At 41.1% G+C, this 21,216-nt stretch overlaps 1 protein-coding gene across 3 annotated transcripts in view; it reads right to left on the reverse strand.

Annotated features, from left to right (window-relative positions):
* The window catches only part of HEATR5B (HEAT repeat containing 5B), an 81,913-nt gene that overhangs the window by 39,782 nt on the left and 20,915 nt on the right, over positions 1–21,216 (reverse strand). For all 3 annotated transcript variants that reach the window (XM_054976692.1, XM_054976685.1, XM_054976698.1), the window contains 9 exons: positions 18,806–18,981; positions 17,999–18,104; positions 14,818–15,008; positions 14,322–14,481; positions 11,942–12,131; positions 10,682–10,851; positions 8,139–8,283; positions 6,748–6,987; positions 1,829–2,080 (listed from right to left, as the gene is read on the reverse strand). In XM_054976692.1, coding sequence (XP_054832667.1) covers positions 1,829–2,080; positions 6,748–6,987; positions 8,139–8,283; positions 10,682–10,851; positions 11,942–12,131; positions 14,322–14,481; positions 14,818–15,008; positions 17,999–18,104; positions 18,806–18,981 — 1,630 coding nt within the window. The remainder of the gene's footprint in view (positions 1–1,828; positions 2,081–6,747; positions 6,988–8,138; positions 8,284–10,681; positions 10,852–11,941; positions 12,132–14,321; positions 14,482–14,817; positions 15,009–17,998; positions 18,105–18,805; positions 18,982–21,216) is intronic.

Raw genomic sequence — 21,216 nt, forward strand, 5'->3', positions numbered from 1 at the left:
TCAGTCATGTTTTAATCTCACAGTTATTGCTTTTAATGGTGAGCTACTCTGAAGTTTCTATAAGTGGGGAAAGCAGCATACAAGTATTTTAAAGGAAGACAAAAACTGCTTACCATGCATGGTTTACAAGGCAAGTCACTGGGCAGGCTAATACTTTTTTCATTGACAATAAGTGTCAGGATGGTACCCAAGAGACTAAGCGGCTGCTTTCTCTACCAAATTGAATTAAGAACTATGAAAGCTAAAGAAATCCCAGTCAAAGTGCCAAATACTAAAATTACTAAATATAGAACAAATATATATCAATATTTAAAAACGTGTATTTGTTTCATGACAATATAAAAACTATTACGGGCTCAAATATAACCTCAGTTCAGATTAAAATCATACAAAAAATTCGAACAAGAACCTTATGCAACCCAGACCAAATGCATTTCACCCATGTGGCCTTCTTCAGTAGCCAAGCATAGTTATTATTACACAGTCAGACAATTCAATAATATGACAATAATTAGTTAGAATTATGTTCCAATTAATATCAATAACTCAAGGCAGGGATATAATTTAAAAGCCTCATTTGGAATCACCCTCTGCTCTAGTCAGGTACGTGTGTCTTGGGTAGTATTCCAATTGTGTACTTGAAAAAGACATTTTAAGAATATCCTTCCTGGTCTGGTCCAAGAAGAATCAATGCTAAATGCAGTCTGTAGTAGAGATGGACACAATCCAAAAAAAGTTAACGATCAAGCTGATTGTGGATTGGCGCCGGCGACAATCCCGATTTAATGACCCGCACTGAGCATCTCCCGTTCCCGATCCGTGGATCATGGATCGTGGATGCAAAAGCGGAGGGGCGCCCCGCTGTTCCCAGCGATACAGGAACAGTGGGTGATGCCGGCAGCATCTGTGTTTGTGTTTGGCCGTCTGTGTTTGGCCGTCAGAGCTGCCTATCAGGGTTTGCAGGGATGAGATTGGAGTGCTCATGGCTACAGAACACCCCCTTCCCCCTCCCTCGGTGTCTTCTCCCAACTGGTGACTGCTTTGCTGCTCCATGGTTGGAAAGAAGCCCTGATGATCAAGGAAAGCTGGGCTTCCATTCGGGTTTCCAGGGCGACAAAAGGAGGGCAAACAGAGCTCAGGCATTCCCCTGGCTCCGTTGCCAGGGGAATAGATTGCTGGTGCCTGAGTGTCTGGATTCCCGATCCGAGCCCGATCGCCCTGATCCAGGCCCCTCCCGATCGCTGGATCGTTGGCCCTTGGATGATAACGATCCGTCGGGTCACGATCGCCATTATAGTGGGTTTTTTTCGATCGTAATGCGGATCGTGCCCATCTCTAGTCTGTAGTCACTTAGTAGTGTGTATTGAACACACTACACACAGGAAGGATATTCTTAAAATCTCTTTTTCAGCAACACAATTGAATTACCACCCAAGATACACGTACCTGACTACATCCCTCCCTTGAGTTACTGATATTAATTGGAACATAATTCCAAATTGGTCCTATATTCAGTCAGGGTCGCATAAGATTATTGGGGGGTTGTATGATTTTAATCTGAATTGAGGCTATATTTGGGCCTGTAATACTTTTTATACTAGTAAATACTAATAAATACATGCATTTCTGTATATTGATATATATTTATGTTCTATATTTAGGAATTTTAATATTTGGCCCTTTGACTGGGATTTCTTTAACTTTCCTGGTTCTTAATTCAGAGTGATCAGTTTAAGCCACCACAAGACTTCTTTGAAGCCAAACTGAGATAGTTATATTATATAGCAAAGAAACCCAAAACAAAACAAAACAAAACAGTGCTCCTTACTTTTAGGGTTTTTGAGTTTGGCAGACCGGGCCAGAGCAAGATCAAAGTGGGCTTTGTTTACATTTTCACAGAGCATGATAATTCGACACAGGCAATCAGCAGCAAATACTCGAGTAGCCCAGCGAGGAGTCACAGAAGGCTTTGATTTATCTTCTTCACCCAACGTTGTAAACATTGTGTCATCATCCATTTCATCTTTTTTCTCTGATTCTTCATCTTTTTCACCTCCCAATGGAGCTGTAGTGCTCATGTCTACAATACAGGAGATACCCTACTTGAAGATGTTTCAATTTTGACCACAGTTTTGAGAAATTGTTTATAAGGTATACTTAATTGTTTCTTAGAAATGGAGTAACATCAGTAGGAAGGATATCTTAGTATGCTTAAACAGCATACTAAAATCTATGCTTCGAAACATGGAAAACAAGATTATACAAGATAGTTTACTCAAATGCAAGAGTAGGGTTTTTTCCCAGATATGCCATAAAAAAAGAGAGGGTCTTAAATTTGCATACAAGTTAATTATTCCAAAAATAAAAATATCTGAATATAACATGGGAGAGGGCACATCTTATATTCAGTATTGTCATCTTTTCAAGTAAATATGGTACAATATTATTAAGATCTCTGCATCTACACCTCAAAAATCAGCCACTACATGGATCAACTCAAAATAAACTTTCAAAACAATAATCTTATTTTAAACTGTTCTATATTGTAATACTGTTATTTTAAACATTTCTATGTGCCTTTCCACACAAATAGGGTCTCCAGGCGACAAAGTTCAAAACATTTCAACATTAAAACATTTGACATGTTAAAATAGCATTTAAAATAAAGCATATATAAAATATTTAAACAAATTCAATAAAACCTATCAACACACATAACACCACAACCATGGAGGACGGCCAATAACAGTTAGTGGAGGAGTATCAAACCAAACAAAAAAGTCTTCACCCACTAGAAGATGACAACTATGAAGGAGGTAGACAAATCTCCCTGGAAGAGGGAATTTCAAAGTTTCAGCTTGCAATTCTTACACAGAGGCACACTGTGTCCAAGTTGCTAACCTGAGACTAAGTTTTTGAGTGAAAATGGCTGAACCAGTTCAGGACTATAAGGCTTGTGGCCTAGCTCAGAAATGTATTTGCAGAGCTGACTGGAAACACCTGTGGAGCAGTGTCTAAGTTCCCCAGAGATTCGATCTTGGAGAGAGAGTTCTCAGAGAGCTCTGTGTTAACTAGGGGTGTGCATCCCGAAAAGATTTGGGTTTCCGGCTTCAGGTTTACCCGAAGCGGGGGGGGGGAGGGAATTCGGAATTATGATTTTACTTGCTTCAGTATGCTCCGTAAATATTCGGAACATTCTGAAGTGAGGGGGAGCAACTCCCCTACCCCCCTCCCACCCCCAGGGCAACCCCTCCACCCCCTACCCACTTACCTGGCCGGAGGGAGAGGGGGAGGGTGATTAGCTGGGCGGTAGCAGCAGCATACACAGCAGCACGAGGCTGCGACGGCCTGGAGCCAGCCGGCTCCTCTGCCACCGCACCACCTCCTGACCTGCAGGGAGATGGGGAAGGCCGGAGCCGCCTCCTTCAGCCCTTCCTGCCCCTCAAATGGCCGTGGCATCGCAGCGGTCATTTGAGGGGCAGGAAGGGCTTTCTCTGCCTCCTCCTCCACCCCGCAGGTGGTGGGGAAGGCTGGAGCCACTGCTGCTGCAGACGCCGGCTGCAACAGTAAGTGGGGCTGGGGGGCTGGGGTGATGTTTAAAGGCCCCTGCCTCTGCTTGCAAGCAGCGGCAGGGCCCTTTAAACTCATCCCCGAAGCTTTCCGAAGCATTAGGAATGCTTCAGACATTTTTTCCAAATCGGATTCCCGAACTGCACATGCCTAGTGTTAACTCCCTACTTTTTCACACAGCTGAAAGGCCAATTAACAGCTTAGCCCTGATTGGTTCTTGAGTTGCTGGGTAATTCACTGAAACTTGAAAAGATGGCTTCTCAGCTCACTCTTTTCCCTCGACTAGTTTTCATCATGATGTAGGTATTCCAGAGAGAAGCTGACAGCTGTATGCTATTCTATCACCTCAGCATGTCCTTACACCGAACCAACTAGGCATGAGAGAGGGCTTGTTTTCTAATGGATGGGTAAGACATACAACAATGGAAACCACTTAGAGATGTTTAAGTTGCTAGCTCTCAAGTTTTAGAAAGGCAGTTTTAATATGTAACAACAGTAAGAATTTCTTGTTTCAATGCTTGTCGCCTAAGAGTGCTTCACGCTTTTGGAGACACTCCTTAATTAATCAACTTATCTTTTAGTAAGCTGAGTCTGGAATTCATGTCTTGTGCACAGGTGCATCCCAAAAATGAACGCTGTAACTGGAAAGCCTGGCCTTTGGGAAAGGAAGAGCTTTTGATCTCACAAAAAGGGAACATGTCCTGCCTGTCTAGTTGCTGGAGTGTCTGTGATCAGCACCTGGAACTGGGAGGTGAGGTGATGGGTCCCCTATACACATCACTCCCAAAAGAATGTAAGAAAGGGGGATCGGGGTTTATTTACTTCATTTATACCCTGCTTTTTCCTAATGGGAACCCAAACCAGCTTGCATTGTTCCCCTCTTCTCCATTTCATTCTCACAACAACCCTGTGAAATAGGACAGGTTCAGGCTACATGACTGGCTCAAGATCACTCAGCAAGCTTCCACGGCAAAGTGGGGATTCAAACTTGTGTCTCCCAGATCCCAGTTGAACACTTTTAACTACTGTACCATGCTGGTTCACTTTCTGAATCATCAGTCAGACTGGAAGCTGAAGCATCTTGGTATTAAACAATGAACATGCTGAGATCTAAAGAGACATGGTAAAAAATGTATGCACACGTTTCTTCTTAAAGATGGTGGAGATAGTGCTTTGAAACTTTAGTGTCAGTATAGTAAAAGGATATTTAAAAATGAATGTTTTTAAAGTATTTGTGCATGGCATAAATATTGGCAGGGTAGTACAGTCACAGGAAATGTAGAATTATCCTGCAACACCCCTTTACATAAGGTAATGAAATTCAGAAGACGTCAATAGCTTGATTCATGCTCAGACTCCAAGAACTTCTATTAAAAATGTTCGAAGAAGAAATTGGAATCAACAGAGCAGTGACTCAGAGGTTTTATTTGCCTATTCAGTACTTCATAAATAACCCTCAGTAGACAGTTTTGTCAACATATCAAGTACATCTTAAATTATCTATAAAACCTTGTACAGGTATACTAAATATACCAAAGGACTGAAGAGGACTAAAATTATGATGCATGTGTAAGGGGAAACATAAATCAATACCCAAATAACTGTATGGTATAAAGCCCAGGGGGGAAAGTAGTTTCCAAGAACAAATAATTCTGTACCACTTAGCTCTCAATTGAGTTACTCCATGATAAATACAACATTAAAATAGTAAATTTTAAAAAGGTTGCAAATAATCTCTAAATTATAATCAAGAGAAACTAATAAAAACTGAGTGTGTTACCTTGCAACTCATTTCCCTCCTTTTTCCCTTTCATGACACTGAAGATTGGGAACTTTCACAAAAATGTTACTTATCATGTATGCCAGCATACCTGCCATGACTGTATTCTGCATTTTATAATGGTCAATGCTGTTTTGTTCTGTTTGCCTGAATTAAATGCTGTAGCTCTGTGTGATCATCTGAGAGTGTCTTACCTTCTGATATTAAGTGCAGGAAAGCCAGTCTCTCCATTATCTGTTGAAAATATGTGCTTTCACTTTTCTAGCAAGTGTCTTTGGGGAGAGCTGCTAGCAGCAAACATTGTAACTTTCCCAGAGACTGGGATATTTTCCTTCGTACTTCATGTAGTCTAAACTAATCTGTTCCCATGCAACCTCTTTGGGGTTTCGCGCCAGAATGTCAACGGACCCAGGAGGCCGGGAAGCTTTCCTATAATAGCAATGCCTTAGTTTGAATCGTCGTTTCTGCCAATCAACACCTCATGGTGAATACCTGTACTGTAGGGATCTCAATAAAGCTACTTCAACTGGAACACCTGTGTGTTAATTGTGGAGGGCTTGAGGGACCTAACTGCCAGGAACTGACACTATTAGTGATACTGGCATGCACACTCACTGGTGGATATTCTACCATTCAGGAATTTTCTTTCCTTAGAAGAGTAACTGAAAGCACAAGTATCTTCTAGATCTTTTCTATTTCAGTTTATGAGGGGAATAAGTTAATTTTTATTTAGAAAATGTCTATGCTGCCTCTCAGAGAAACTACTTGAGGAAGGGTGTGTGCAATATTTTACATTTTAATCAATTATGAAAAGGGTATCATTTATGCTGGTCTTCAGGAAAGAGCAGTATGCAAACTGAACAGAAAATGACTTCTAAATGCAATAAAAATTTTATTTGACACTTACAGGGAATGGGCAGTTCTGGTTAATCAAGATATTGTTCTACCCCATCCCTTTCCCAGAGGAATTTGTAGCAATCAAACCCCACCCTATCAGAAATGCCATAGTGATCTCTCCCAAGCCTGGTGAGACCCTTCTCTTTCTCCAGAGCCATCCTTTGCAGCCGGCAGACAAGAAGGCCAGCTGCTGGGAGCCCTCCCACAGAGATAGCTCTCTACAGCTCAGGCAAGCTGAGGAAGAAGGAGGCACTGAAGGAAGATGTCAACTTGCTATCAGAAGCCCAGCACTGGCCAGAAACATCAAGCTGACCAACTAGAGACATGGGAGTGAGACACATGTGAAGATGCAGGGATATGGTAACTGAGGGGTAGGAGCCTACCCTCTAGGCAATGCAGGATAACTGCTGGATAACAAAGCTTTTAGAGTAAAAGGCTTCCAGGGGCATGAAAACTAGAATCTGTTTAGTCAGATTTCATGGCCACTTTCAGATACTCACCACTGGATGCAGCAAGGACATCCTTACATAACATTAACCAGTGAGAGAGTTTTTCCACTGCTAGAGATGAAAGCATATGCCCCAAGGTATCATGAATATCAGAACAGAGTTTTCTATCAGTCTCATGATCTAACATTCCAAAAAGAACTCCCTCGAGTCCAGTCTCAGTGATGTTAATCCCCTGATGATGGCCATGCATGTCTCTCCGTGAACCAAGTCCTGGAGCAAAAGGATTAATATCTGAAAATTAAGAGACAATTTTCATTAGCAACGGGCAGTAACATCTGACATTCCAGATATTTCTATTAAGTACTGGCAGCACACAGTCCAAGGACATCAAGTTTAAAATATCTTCAATAGTGTGTGGTATCTTCAATTAATTGTGTGGTATCAATTGGATTTTTTTTTAAAAAAACAGTCTCAATCAGATTAAACAGAAATTTATGACATTCTCTAATACACCACTTGGAATCGGAACCTCAGTTCTGATTGATGGCACAGTGCCATCAATACCAGTAGAGTATTATTACAGAGTAAAACAAGTAAAAAATATCAGCTCCTGCCCAAAGGGCAGACTAGGAGACAACGAAGGAAGGTGTGAGATGAATGTATCAAATCTAGTTGAAATTTCCACTGATGGGGGGCAATTTTTGCTGATCCGTCCTCCTGTGGCTGCCTCTTGATCCCCCACTGATGAAGTGAGGACTCCCACTCATTGACAGAAATCCCTTCTGATTTCCCAATGTGAGAAAACACAGCTGAATTTATGTACACTACATTACAGATGGGGATGAGGACTAGGAGTGGAAGACACAAGATAATATAGGAATAATCTAAGTAACTGATGCAATGTATCATTCTGCACCTTGCTTAACACCCCTGTTCATCCAAACTGGCAAACAGTCCCTCAATTTGCAAAGAAGTATTTGTGTATTTTGACAAGTCTATATAAATCCTTATAAAAGAATGAATTAGTGAGATTTAAAAAATCTTGTTGGCTAACAGGCAAGCTGATAGCAGAAACATCTAATAAAAGATGGATAACCATGTACTTAAGGATATAAAAAGTATTTTCTGCCAAGTCACAGCAAAGGTCCCTCTAGCAGAGATCTTTCTCAGGTCTGCTATGCAGAACTGAAATCTGTTTAAGATCCTGGGGATCAAACCTAACCTTCTTATAGCATGCAAAGTTTGTGCTCAACACTGAGCTCATCCCCAGCCTAATCAAGAGAGAATATCCTGTAAAGAACAATTCTTCAGAATATGGAAGGACACATCCATATTGTTAGATAAGACTAAACACTCATGCGCAGGATAGTTGAAATTATATTGGTGTCAAAATCAATATTGGTTATTTTTGTTTGGTTTTAACATATGTAAGCAAAACTTACTCATTCCATTATTTTCTTTATCTCCAGCATTTTTTGCTAAACTCATGGCATATTCACATACTTCTGCTGCTTCTCTCTGAGCAAGCTGCCGTAAACATGCTACAGCAGCCCGACGAAGGAGCAAGTGGGAACTGCACAAGTGAACCTGTAACCAGAGCCAGAGAACAGTCAAAATTGCTGTTTTACTTTGAACTACCTCACATACACTATTCACAACTGGCAATCAACTGCTCACTAAATTAAAGTTTCTATTATATAAGCAATCAATTTAAAAGTAGTTAATATTTAAATACAAAGAAAAGTAATCCATTGACTTCAAAACAGGGTCAAGTATTAATTAAAAGGGAACACTTCACCACAGGATTGAGACATGCTCCATCAGGCCACGCCACTTAGAGCAACTATAATTTCTGCCATCATATGAGAACCCAGATATTCAACAAAAACTACAACTACAAGCACAACTAAAATAAAGAATACAAATGAGCGGCCCTTCCAGGTCTCAGTGATTTCAACAGAAGAGAGTACAGCATGTGTTCAGTTCTCACATGAAAACCAACAGGGCTTTGCAGTGCTTAACTCTGTCTGGATTACAGTAATGTTTACTTCTTTCAATAAACTCCCACTGAAAGTTGTTTACAGATGTGGATTTGACTAAGAGTTAAAGAAAGCTTAGCAGTTAAGAGTGGAGCTATTCAACACACACATAAGACTCCATCTGAAGAACCAATAAACATAACTTCAACAATGGCCAGAAGTACAGTAGTTTCCTAGTGGAGTTTCCCCCCACCCCCATTAAAAGTTTTTAACAAGACCCATTGGATGTGAAACATACACAAAGGGGGGGGGGGAAGAGAGAGAAGCCCCACTGTCCAGGGAGACTCAGTAGAACCAGGGTTTAAAGTCCCAATCTTACAGAGCCCCCCTGAGCCCAATGCATGGGGGTGGTGGTAGTAGGCTGAAGCCATTTTCCCCCAACTAAGACCTGGCACAGAGGCTGGGGAAAAACAAGCCCCTGGCTTTACCAGACTTTATCTGAGTCAGCTACGCTGAGTCTTCACAAAAATTTACAAAGGTAGCTAGGCCAACTTGGCTGGACACTGGTTTAGGTTAAAGCCAGAAACTGAAGAATATTTTGTTTTTTAAAAATTGGTGCATAAAAGATTGTATTTGGAAAGTGTACAAAAAGAACGAAAACGAACAATAAAGATATAACTAGTCCTAAAACTGTACATATCCTGGCAGAGTCTTTTGCCAATCTAAGTCATGATGTTACCTTGCAGGTATACCAGAGCATCCTTAGCAACAAATTTCAGAGTCTGAGGCAACAAAGTGGGTAATAATCCAAGAGAGGCCTCAAAGAGAACCCGCAAAACAAGACACGGCTAAAAGTAGATGCTCTGAGCAAAACCTAAGGTCAAATCCATAACTGACTTTTCCATTTTATGCCTAAAGGCACAGCAACCAAGGAAGAACTTAAAGACCAATCAGTGCTCCATAAAAGGAGCCCCGTGGCACAGAGTGGTAAGCTGCAGTACTGCAGCCCAAGCTCTGCTCATGACCTGAGTTTGATCCTAGCGGAAGCCAGGTTCAGGTAGCCAGCTCAAGGTTGACTCAGCCTTCCATCCTTCCGAGGTCAGTAAAATGAGTACCCAGTTTCCTGAGGGTAAAGTGTAGATGACTGCAGAAGGCAATGGCAAAACACCCCGTGACAAAAAGTCTGCCAAAAAACGTCGTGATGCGACATCTCCCCATGGGTCAGTAATGACTCAGTGCTTGCACAGGGGACTACCTTTACTTTTAACAGTGCCCCACAGAGTCAATGCTCTGCATCTACATCAACTCACATAGCACTGCAATGAGCACATACTGCTCTGCTTCTCGAAAACGCAGCAGGCCAGATAAGCCTAATTGGCTGGATCATTTCAGCCTTGCCTCCCCAACCTTGAAAAGGCCTCATTTACAGGAACGGTGTTGCAAAGCAGTCTTTTAGAAAGTGTTCTCAGCATGATATCACTTGCCCACAATTCTTATAGACTCTGGACATGGCAGGCCTAACTCTTTTGAGCAAACAGGTCAGTTTCCTTACAGAGGGTTCCTTGAGAAGTCTCATCTCCCAAAAGCAACACTTTGAGAAGCTCACTGGACTGCAGTAGGAGAGGGGAAAGAGGCCAGAAAGTCTCATTCTGCTGACAGAAGCACCTTCAATTAACGGAAAATGACCTTTGGATCCACACTGGCATTTTACATAATTGGTGAATATCTTATGTATTCATGGAATTCTAAATTTCTAGCTGTGGTTTGCCCATACCAATTTTTAAAGATGTAAGTTGTAAATTTTATGAAATTTGATGCGATCAGTTGATTTCCAATGTCTCAATGTTAATATTATTTTGTTTAAAAAAGATGCCAAAATGCTCAACAAGTAGATAGATGTGCTCAGCTGAACCACAAAGATGTGTTAGGTGGAATCTTCATTGCTAATGTTCCAATGTATCAATTTTATAGCACTGACAGAATAAATGAGCGTATTTTATACTTACGCAAAGACTTGGAACGAGACTGGAGAGGTTGACGTGCCGTGGTGCAAACATGTGAAGCTGCTGAAGGCAGGATATAGCAGCTGCCTGAACAAGAGAGTCTGAGTGATCTTGTGTAATAGCACACCCCACCAAACACGATGAGCGAATTGTTGAAATGGTGGCTCCATTGCCTAAAGAAAATGATCAAAACAACCTCAACACTTTCATACAATTTTATCTTTCAGTCTCTCACATTTATTTCTACCTCACTGCTTGAAAGGGTTTACAACATTTACAAGTTAGGATCTTCTAAGGCACAGTTAAGAGCCCTTCTTAACAGTAATGCATACTGATTTGAATCATCTGGGTTGTGCCATTCTACTAAACGGTTATAAAGTAAGTAGAATTCTAAGGTGAGTGTGCCCAATTTACAACTGCCATAATCTCCAGCATATTACTACAGGCAGTTCTTGCTGGACTAAAAGACTTAAACTTGCAGTTAGAAAATCAATCTGCTTCCCAAACCAAAAGTGCTGGCTTTTCTCCACTTCACTACTCAAAAGATAACTTCCCATCAGTCTCACAGCTACTATGTAGAGAAGGCACAAAATTAAACTGAAGAGGGAAGGGTTCTGTGCAGTTGTGCAGGGCTATATACTAATCCCACCAGACAACCAACTTCTGTTATTATTTGTACCCCCTTACAAATTAAAACAATTTGGAAAATTCTAGAAACACAAGGAAGGATTCTCACAATATATACAACCTAATGTCATTTGGTATTACTGCCAATTAAACCCAAACCAACCTGATTTTTTACACTCATGGAACTAAGCCAAAAGATCCTAATAATCAGAAGTACTATTCATACACAACATGGAGCAATTGAGCAGGTTTAGAGGTGCTACATAACTGGAGTTTCAGATTATTTGAACCTCATTAAAGAATGTTCTACCATAGCCCACGAACACCAACACTTGAAAAATACTAACTAAGTAATTCTCAATACCCCTTATTCAATGAAAAAAATGACTATGTAACTTAGGAATTTGTAATGGAATTCCTCAAGTAACAATAATATGGAAGAGAGGCAGGGATAGAATTAAGACTGTGATAATAAGCATATTACTTGGGAAGTTTAAAAAAGTATTAAAGCAACTTTAAGATGTGATCCTTTTATTCATTATAAATACTAAAGTCCCACTGAACAATTTATGTGAAGATATGTACATAGCTGGACACAGAATTGTAATGTTTATTCTTATTGCTGTGTAGTCTTACCTTGTAGCTCAGGGCCAACAGTTGTTATTATAGCACCAAGGCATCGACCCAAACACTGGTGTACTTCTGTGTGTGATGGAGGCACAGTCAGAAGTAAGGTAAGAACCAAAGACAAAGTAGGTTCCACATATCCACGGTACATTGGCCCACTGGAGTCCACTATTAAAGCAAGTGAATGAAGGGACCAGGTCTAGAAGAAGAATGAATATTTCTTACCCAAACTTTAGCCTCTATGGCTACCACAGACAAACCCCCTCCTCACTGCTAAGAGGACAGTTTATGGATGGAATATCATAAACTCCCCTTCCTCATGTCTCATAAACCCCAAGGCACTGCCTGGCCTAGAGCAAATGTCAGCCAGGCAGGAGTCTTGAAAATTACCAGAGTGTGACTTAGAGCAGCTGATTGACTGACACCCCTCCATGCCCCAGAAAGAGACGTATAACTTAGGACAATGAGGTCTCCAAAGAAACTCCTGACTTATCCCATCAACATTGATAGGAGTTCCAAGGGGAAGGGGAAGATGGAAGATTATTAGAGAATAGGAGAGGAAACACTTCACAGAGCCTCAGGCATTTAATCCTATAATTCCAGTTATCAGAAACAGCAGGCGGTTCTTCCACCAAGTTTAATGAGGCTGAAAACACTAGTGTATGGCTGGGCCTAATATGTGCTTTGAACAGTGGGGAAGGACACTAGTTTTTTGAGGAACAGTTATGGTTTTCTAGCTATTAAAGACTGAAAAATTGCTGCAACAAAATCTGCTTGCTCGTGATCAGAGAACTTAAGTTATTTTTAAGTGATTATAGAATTTTTTGCCTATTCTGTTTAGATAGCCATGTTTTATATTCTTCTTAAAAGAACTGTGGTATAACCAGAAAGCAGGTTCATGTCACTTAACTTGTGCTGGGTATTACCTATTTACAAGCAAGGAATGTATAAGAACTTACAAGGGTCACTACATTTCCTGCTGTATCACCTTCCCCCACTATTTCCTCTTTCTCTCCCCTTTTACTCTCCCCTTTCCCTGCTTCCTTCTCTCCTTCCGATTCACCAACCAACCTTTTTAAACCTGCCCCCACAGACTCCTGCTTGATTATTTATACCCTGCTTTTCTCCCCAATGAGGATCCAAAGCAGTTCACATCATTCTCCTCTCCTCCATTTTTCCTCACAACTCTGAGAGATATGTTAGGCTGAGAATGTGTAACTTGCCCAAGGTCACCCAGTGTGCTTCCACAGTGTGAATCTGAATCTGGGTCTCCCAGATTCTAGTCTGAAACTCTTAACAACGAGCTCACATTGGCTTTCGTGGGGTGGCTGCTGTTGCACAGAATGCCTTTCTCTCAACATTAAAAAACTGCAGTCTCTTTTCTTGTCACACACTTTAATAATTCAGTAGCATACTTTAAAATGCAGAGGAAGCAGTGGGAAGTTTCTCTAGTCCAATGTCCTATTTTTCACATTGGCCAGTCAAGGCAACAGCCACCCCAAACAGCTGCCCCCCCCCCAAATTTGGCATTCAAGATTATACTGCCTTATGACTATTGTTTGCTTTGATATCCTTGATATAAACTGGAACTAAGACATTCACTATTATTCACAACGCACGTTAACAGTGGAAGGGGAATCACCCCTTGATTGATTCTTGGAAAATGTCAACTTGGCCACCTCACTCTTTTTTCTGTTCATAACATGAACAGAGGGTTTTTTGTTCTACTGTTAAGTTTTTGTTTTGTTTTTTTAACTCCCCAACCTCGGAAGAGATGAGAAAGAATGAGCCTGGAAGGAGACAGGACAAACACAGAATAACTAAAAAGAGGGTAGAAAGGAATGAAGACATACCAGGTTGGACAAACAGGCTTAGCAACATCCCATTTTCCTTTGGCCTTCTTGCACTTCACAATACATGGAGAGCTTTCTAAAAAAAAACCTCTTGGCTGCCAACAACTGAGACAGACTCCACTAACCAGGAAGGCTTATTGCTCCGCCCCTAGTGGCTGAGAGCAGAACTGCACAAAGGTTAAATGCATTTGCTGAATACAAGATGGTTCCAGCTTCAGGAGCCCTCAAGATCTGACAGGACCAGGGAATTTTGTCCCCCTAGAGTCCCTCTCTTGACAGCCCTGTTTGAAGGCTGACTATACTTTTGTGGTTCTCTAGCTGCTAATGAGAGTGTTCATTTCTTAAAACTGCAGGTGCTGCTTCTATTATTGGTGCGATTAACCTTTATTTTAATTTTTTTTTAGATTTGTTTTCTTGCAAACTTGGAGCATTTTTCAGGTTTGTAGAAACAGCCGTCTTGTCTGTTCAGGGCTCCAGTCTCTGGACTTAAGTATTCACAGATGAGTCACATGGAGAATTAGACATACTGATTTTACCTGGACTTCAGGTGACGTTCCATCTTGTGCCAATGCCAGCAGAATGCTAACACTGGTTTTCAGGTGTTGTCCAGAACCTATTCCACCGACGTAACGATGGAGACAGCCAAGAGCCAAGGAATGGCCTGTTCTTGATACAACATCTCTAGCAGATTTCAGCCTGTCAAGATTTTAAAGTTTAATTTATGTGAAGTGTGTGGCCAAGACCAATCAAAACAATGCTTACTGTAAGACTGATTTCTGAGGTGATTTAAGATTAAGCTTTTAGTGGACAATAGTGCTGAAGGAAAAATCTTTTGCACTGATCAACTATATATAAATGCCTGTGATTGCCTTAACATCTTTAGAACAAAAATTAGTAACTATGTATAATTTTGAAGATGTTCACGTGCTGTACTCGGCACACCAAACTGAAAATGTTGTACTATCTGAAAAGAGAAATCTTGGTATCACCATAGAAGGCATTAAGTTTTACTTGGAACAAAACACAGCATACTTGTCAAAGCTGTACTGAGCCATTCGGGCAATGAAAGTTGCTTCTCCAACCACTTGTGCCATTCTGCCAAGAGCTTCTCCTGCAGCACATCTCAGAATGGGATTAGGATTGTCAAGTGCTCCCATAACCAGAGTCAAGGCAGATTTGCGAACTTCTTCTGGACCCAATGTACTCTTATTCTCAGCTAAGCCCTTTTAAAAATGAGAAAAATATAATGAAATTATGCATAAACTCATTTTCAAAGAATAACCTATCACAATTATTGTACCAAGAAATAAATTTCCAGATACAGAAACATTTTAGTCTTGTCATGTTATGATAAATGCCTTATACGGTTGACTCCTAATCATAAATAGTAAAACCCTACTAGTTCTAACTAGGGATGTGTGATTTGGGTTCGGTAAGAAATTCCTAATTTTACCTGATTCGGTAAAATTCAGCATTACTGAACCCTATCCAGTATTGCTGATACAATTTGAATTTATTTGGTAAAATCTGATAAATTTCAGGAGCCACAGCAGCAGCAGTGTTTCTTGCTTCATTGTGGTTTAGGTAATTCTCTGGTGCGATGCTGGTTCTCATAGGAAACAGTGGAGAGTGGCTGGTCAGGCTGCGCTGGGGTTTGCGGGGAGGCTTCAGTTTGGTTCTGGTGTGTAGATTGTAATTGGGAGTGCACCTGTGGCCATGGAAGCCATGATCTATGTGTTTCTGCAGTGGGAGTCATTTTTTCCCCTACAAAAGAAACAAATGGAGAGTGGCTGGTCAGCCTGCTCAGGGGGTGCTGGGTTTTTTAGAGGGGGTTCTTTTTGGTTCTGCTACGCTGTCTGGTGGGTAGATTGTAATTGAGAGTGTGCCTGTGACCATGGCAGCCATGATCCATATGTTTCTACAGTGGGAGTTACTACTTCCCACAACAGAAACAAATGGGGTGGCTGGGGACAGCTTCTTTGGGGGGCCATAAAATGCCCCCCCTCAGGGTCTAGTCTTCATGAAACTTGGGGGGGGGATCTTTAGAGGACAATCTAGAGTAGGTCCCCTGCAAATCTGGTGGATTTTGCTTGCAAAATTCCACCCCAGCCCTGAATAGCCTGCATAGTTTTCCCCATAGGGAATAATGGAGATTGGAGGTGGCTGGGAGCACCTTTATGGATCCCCCAAAGTCCAATCTTCATAAAATTGGGGGAGATCATTAGAGGATAGTTAGGAGTAGGTCCCCAGCAAATTTGGTAAAATTCAGTCCAAAAATGCCCCCTCCCAAACTGCCAGAAAGCCCCAAACTGCGTTTCCCATTAGAAACAATGGCTGAATTTTATCAAATTTGCTCTGCATTGCCAAGCCAAACTGGAGAATGAATTTGGTACTCAGGGAATTGGCACGATCAGTGGCTCCACTGCTTCCTCTCTTAACCCAACTTTTCCTTCCTGGTGATGTCCCAGCAGGCAGATTGGCCTTTTTGCTATTAGAACCATGTGTTGTTCCCTGTTCACCCACACTCAGACCTATGGAATCTGTAATCAACAGACTTCATTTTTTACAGCTGCCCATATGCATGTTTTATCTGTTGTGGTTCCCACTTTGAGGAATTGCCTGCCTGAGGCAGCTGGGAAGGCCCCTACAGTTCTGTAATTCTGCAAACTGTGTAAAAGAGAATTGTTCAGGTAGGCATGGTGCTTTTATAAATGCAGCAACATTCTGGTTTATTCCACTGTTTAGTGTATGTATTATATTGCTCTTACTGCATTTGGAAGAATGCTTTCTTTGCAGCAGCATTAACTTGTTTCTCTGGCAATAATGCCATATTTAGAATAATCTCTAGGCTCTTAACCAAGTCAGTGTGTTAGCTGGACATCCTCAAAAGCAAGAAGCACTGTGTCCTTCAAGACGTTGGCCTTCCCAACAAAATTAACTCCATCTTATCAGCATCCAGTTTCAGCTTGTTCTCCCTTAGCCATTTAACCACTGCAGTAAGGCACCAGCTGATAACCTCTACAGCATCACCAGTCAATTTGGATAAAGAAATATAGAGCTGGGTGTCATCTGGATATTGATAAGAACCTATTCTCAAACCATTAATGATTTCTCCTAAGGTCTTACACAGAGATTGAACAGAATGGGAATAGGACTACAACTTGGTGAAGTTCACAGGCCAAATGGTATACTGATCACAACCGGTCTCCAGCAGCAACCCTCTGAGTCTGGTCCATAAGGAATTATTTAAACCAATCCAAAGTATGTATCTTAATCCTTACTTCTACCTCCACATTTTTCAACAAGATGGTATGGTTCACACCACCAAAGGCTGCTGTTAAATCCAGTAACAACAACAGCAGAAGCAGCAGCAGCAAAAAAAAAAAAAGAGGCACAGCCCTTATCTACATTCAGATGGATATTGCCAACTAAGGTCACCAGTGCTGTCTCTGTCCTGGTTTGAAGCCTGACTGAAAGGGGTCTAGACCAGATGATTTACCTAAGAACTCCTGGAGTTCTGCTGCCACTCTCTATAAACTTGCCAAGGAAGGGCAAATGGTTACCACCTTGAGGCTTGACTACTGCAATACATTTTACATTGGTCTATTCTTAAAGACAAATCAGAAGCTCCAGTTAGTACAGAAATCCAGTCTGGTCACTACTGGGTACTAAGAAGAACATGCCTCTCATATCCATTCTACAGATACAGGTTACCTATCAGTTACCAGTTTCAGTTCAGTTCAATTCAATCTACAAAGCCCTCAATGGCTTTGGACCCACATACCTGTAGCTCTGCAGCTCCTGCTATGCGCCACCTCGTTTCGCATCTAAACTAAGATTTCTAAAAGTGCCACCCTGCAAATGGTTAAGATCAGCAACTGCCTCTTCACATGTATTTTCTGTCCTGTCTCTCATCTTTTGGATCAGCTTGCTTGAGGACAGAAAGTTTCCTATACTTCTACCATTTTGCAGAATGTGCAAAACAGAAATATTCAGGAGGGCATTTTTATAAAGGGATTAGAAAAGTAGTATAATGGAACATGTGAATACCTCTGAATTACTCTGGCACAACTGCAATCATCAGAAAGGAATTTGCTGTGCAAATACACACTCCCTAGCAAGGTCTCAGTTTAAACATTATTAAATTTTAATTACAGAAAAAGCAAAAATAAACAACAGGAACACAGCACTGTATTTTTTGAACCAGGCTCACCTTTAATGCACTAAGAACAGCAGTGAAGATATTAAGCTGAACAGCTTGCTGACGGACACCTTTTGCCTGCTTGACACATTCTGCAAAGTGATCCAACATCTGAAGCCTGTAAAAACAAACAGTAAGGGAGATGTTCATTGAAGGAGAGAAGAAAAGGACCTGGAAAAACATATTCTGGAGGTATGTAATTGATGGTTGCCTCCAAAAGGCCAAGAGCTATGCCACAATGTACAGTAATATAATGTAACTGGGATGACGTAACTGTGCATGTTGAAGATGTTGTAAGAAGCTGCATGCATTGATTTAGGGCTATTAACAGCATCATCACAAGGCAAGCTCTTTGCAGAGCTCCTACTGCACCAAACAAGACTGGGCATAACTGTCTCTGGTTTTGTAACAGCTTAGTAGTGGGCCAATCTGTTTACCTTCTGGCCCTCCACATGGTCAAAAGATGTACACTGGTGAAACTGGATCACTAATCAACTAAAGTAGCACCAATTTATTCCCAAAACATAAGCTACAAAATATTTATGTTTCATTCATATTGGCTGTGCTAATTACAACAAAATAAAGCATGCAAGTAAGTTGTGAAAAGCTTCCCACTCACTGCTGATTAACTTTCTCTACATATACAAATAAGCAGTCCACACCAAGGATTTAAGTTCAAATAGTACATAATGTAGGCTTTTTGAAAAAACATGTATACATTTGTCAATTGCTGTAATTTAAACAGGATTCTCATTTTGATGTTGGTGAATTAAAAAATACAATAATGAGGCATCAGTGTATAAGCTTATTATGACAGACCTGTGTTTGTAGGAAACATGCGGAAAAACCACTCCAAAGAGAGCCACGGAGGCATCAATGACTGATACACCCAGAGGAAGTGGACCGGGTACAGCTTCACCAGCGGGGATGCGCAAGTAAATGGAAGATGGGTCATGCTCTAGAGCACCACTTCCAGAGGCACTGTTTGGCTGGAGCTGTAAAGCATTAGAATATTTGAAATAAGTTTCTAAAATATTTTTCACACATTTAACATTACATATTGGTTCAGGAAAATCTACCTTACTCGAAAGAGTGATTACTTGAGCAAGCAATAGGCACTTTCAAACTTTTCTTGTTCAACAGAAATCTTCTGTTGTTTATTTGCTGCCAAGTAAATCCAAAAATAATTACATCTGCTGGTTGCAGCAAATATGTTCAATATTTCAAATCCCCAAAAGAGACTGAAACATTTTCATTATGATTCACGTGAAACAGTTAATGGTTGCAATCATATAATTACTAAGACTGTGTTACCTCATTTGTACTTGCATGCCCCCCCAACTGGTTACAATGGAATACTGTGAATAAGCTTCAGTCCCTGAGAGGCAGGCACAAGAATATGGGAGAGCAAACACCATGTTTTGTGTCTCATAATGGATCTTGCAGCTATAATCTTGCAGCGACAATAACGTCTGAAGAAAAAACTTTTTTTTCCAGGAAAAACTGGGAAGGGCAAGGGGCAAATCAAGCCCCACCAAGTTGGAAGACAAAAGCATCCCTCCTTGTATTATCTGGCACATGGTACGCAATCACTGACCATTAATGTAATCTGGCTGCTAAGTGCTCTGTGATAGCCTGGGATACCCGATTCAGATCTTCCCATTGTTCACAAAGGATGACTCAGTATCATACTTTCAGTTTTACCGATTTCCTCAACTAGACTTTTTGCTAAAAGATTTTCAGGCACACTTGGTGATTCATTGGTAAGTTTAATAAGAGTTTAATAGTAAGTTTGATCATTTTAGAAGTACAAATGTTTTAGTATGATTCCTGCGGAAGCCTAATCAGCTTTGGTGAGGAATCCCCTGCTCTTACTTCTTCCTATATTTCTTCTCTTATTTCTCTGCTGTCTCTAACAAGAGTAAAGACTAATTCTCCCTCGCCTCAGTAACACCCCATCCCTCATTATTTCTCTGTAAACCAGGTTATCCCAAACTCAGAAATTAGCCCTTTTGGCTAACTATGACTTTCAAAGGCCATGGAACTAAGAGATCCTGGTTCACCTGAATGCAGTAGCTCCTGACCCCAACAAGTGTATGTGTGCTCAACTATAACCTTGGCAGCAACCAAGGGTAGCAACCCATCTTGTCTGGTCACCTCCCTGATTTCTCAGGCTGTATGCTGCCTGAGACTGCAGGGGCGGGGGGAGAGGGAGGGGGGGAGAGATGTTTGATATCAAACTGAAACACTAAGGTAAGGAGGCAAGAACCAAAAAGCTGGCTCATTGAAAGGAAGGTAGCCATGCTCCACTGTGGGCCTGGACACTCCCCTGACAATAGTCCTATTCTTTGGCTTCTTGAGGGTCATCAAAATTTAGGCCATGTTTAAAGATCAGAGTTTTCTGGGCAGTAACTGACCTTTTAGGATCATCAAGGAATCTGCCTCACAATGCAGGGTTCCCTGAGCTAATTAATCATAAGGAAGGCTAGGACATAAGCCATCTCCCAGTCTTTGTTAATGAGGCTTGCCGCTCAGATAAATCGATTAAGCCACTACCCATCCTCTGACCAACAGGCCTAAGCTGGCCACCTGTCAGGTAAACTATTCATATCCATATTTGGAGTTCTCTCTACTTTCCACCCTCCTAAAAATTCAAACCTTCCAATCAGATTCAAACTTTCTAGCCTGAATCCAATCAGCCCCTAAATTTTGTAGCTGGTTTCTGGATCCTACTTGCTACCTCAGCCCCACAGTTGTTCTACTCTTGCTGAAATCACTTAGTCTCCTCTGATCTTCCTGTGGATGGCAAGAGGCTTCCAGTACACATGAGCTTTCCTTCTTCCTCCTGATTTCTATGCAGACTAGGAAAGGTGTATCTTTGTTCTCCACCTTTAATCTATCTCCCTTTATTTTTCAATTCACACTGTACCACACAGATAGCTGACATCCTGCTTTTCTTTGGTAGTCAGGAAGACTAGACACTCACTCCTTTTCTGTCCTTTTCCCGCATATTTACACCTTAAGCTTAGAACTGCTGCTCCAATTGGAATTGGAATCGTTTTGGTTGATATTTTCTAGGTTTTGGTAGGAAATGTGCTTGTGCTATTTTAATAGCATGTTATTATTTACTTAGGAGATGCCCCTCCCCCCTTCTTAATATTTTACACAATCCCTTAATAAACTCCATATATCTCTTTAACCCTTTAAATCTGTTTAAGTTGTTCTTTCCC

The sequence above is a fragment of the Eublepharis macularius genome, chromosome 1 (assembly GCF_028583425.1).
Source record: "Eublepharis macularius isolate TG4126 chromosome 1, MPM_Emac_v1.0, whole genome shotgun sequence".
NCBI classification, from domain to species: Eukaryota; Metazoa; Chordata; class Lepidosauria; order Squamata; family Eublepharidae; genus Eublepharis; species Eublepharis macularius.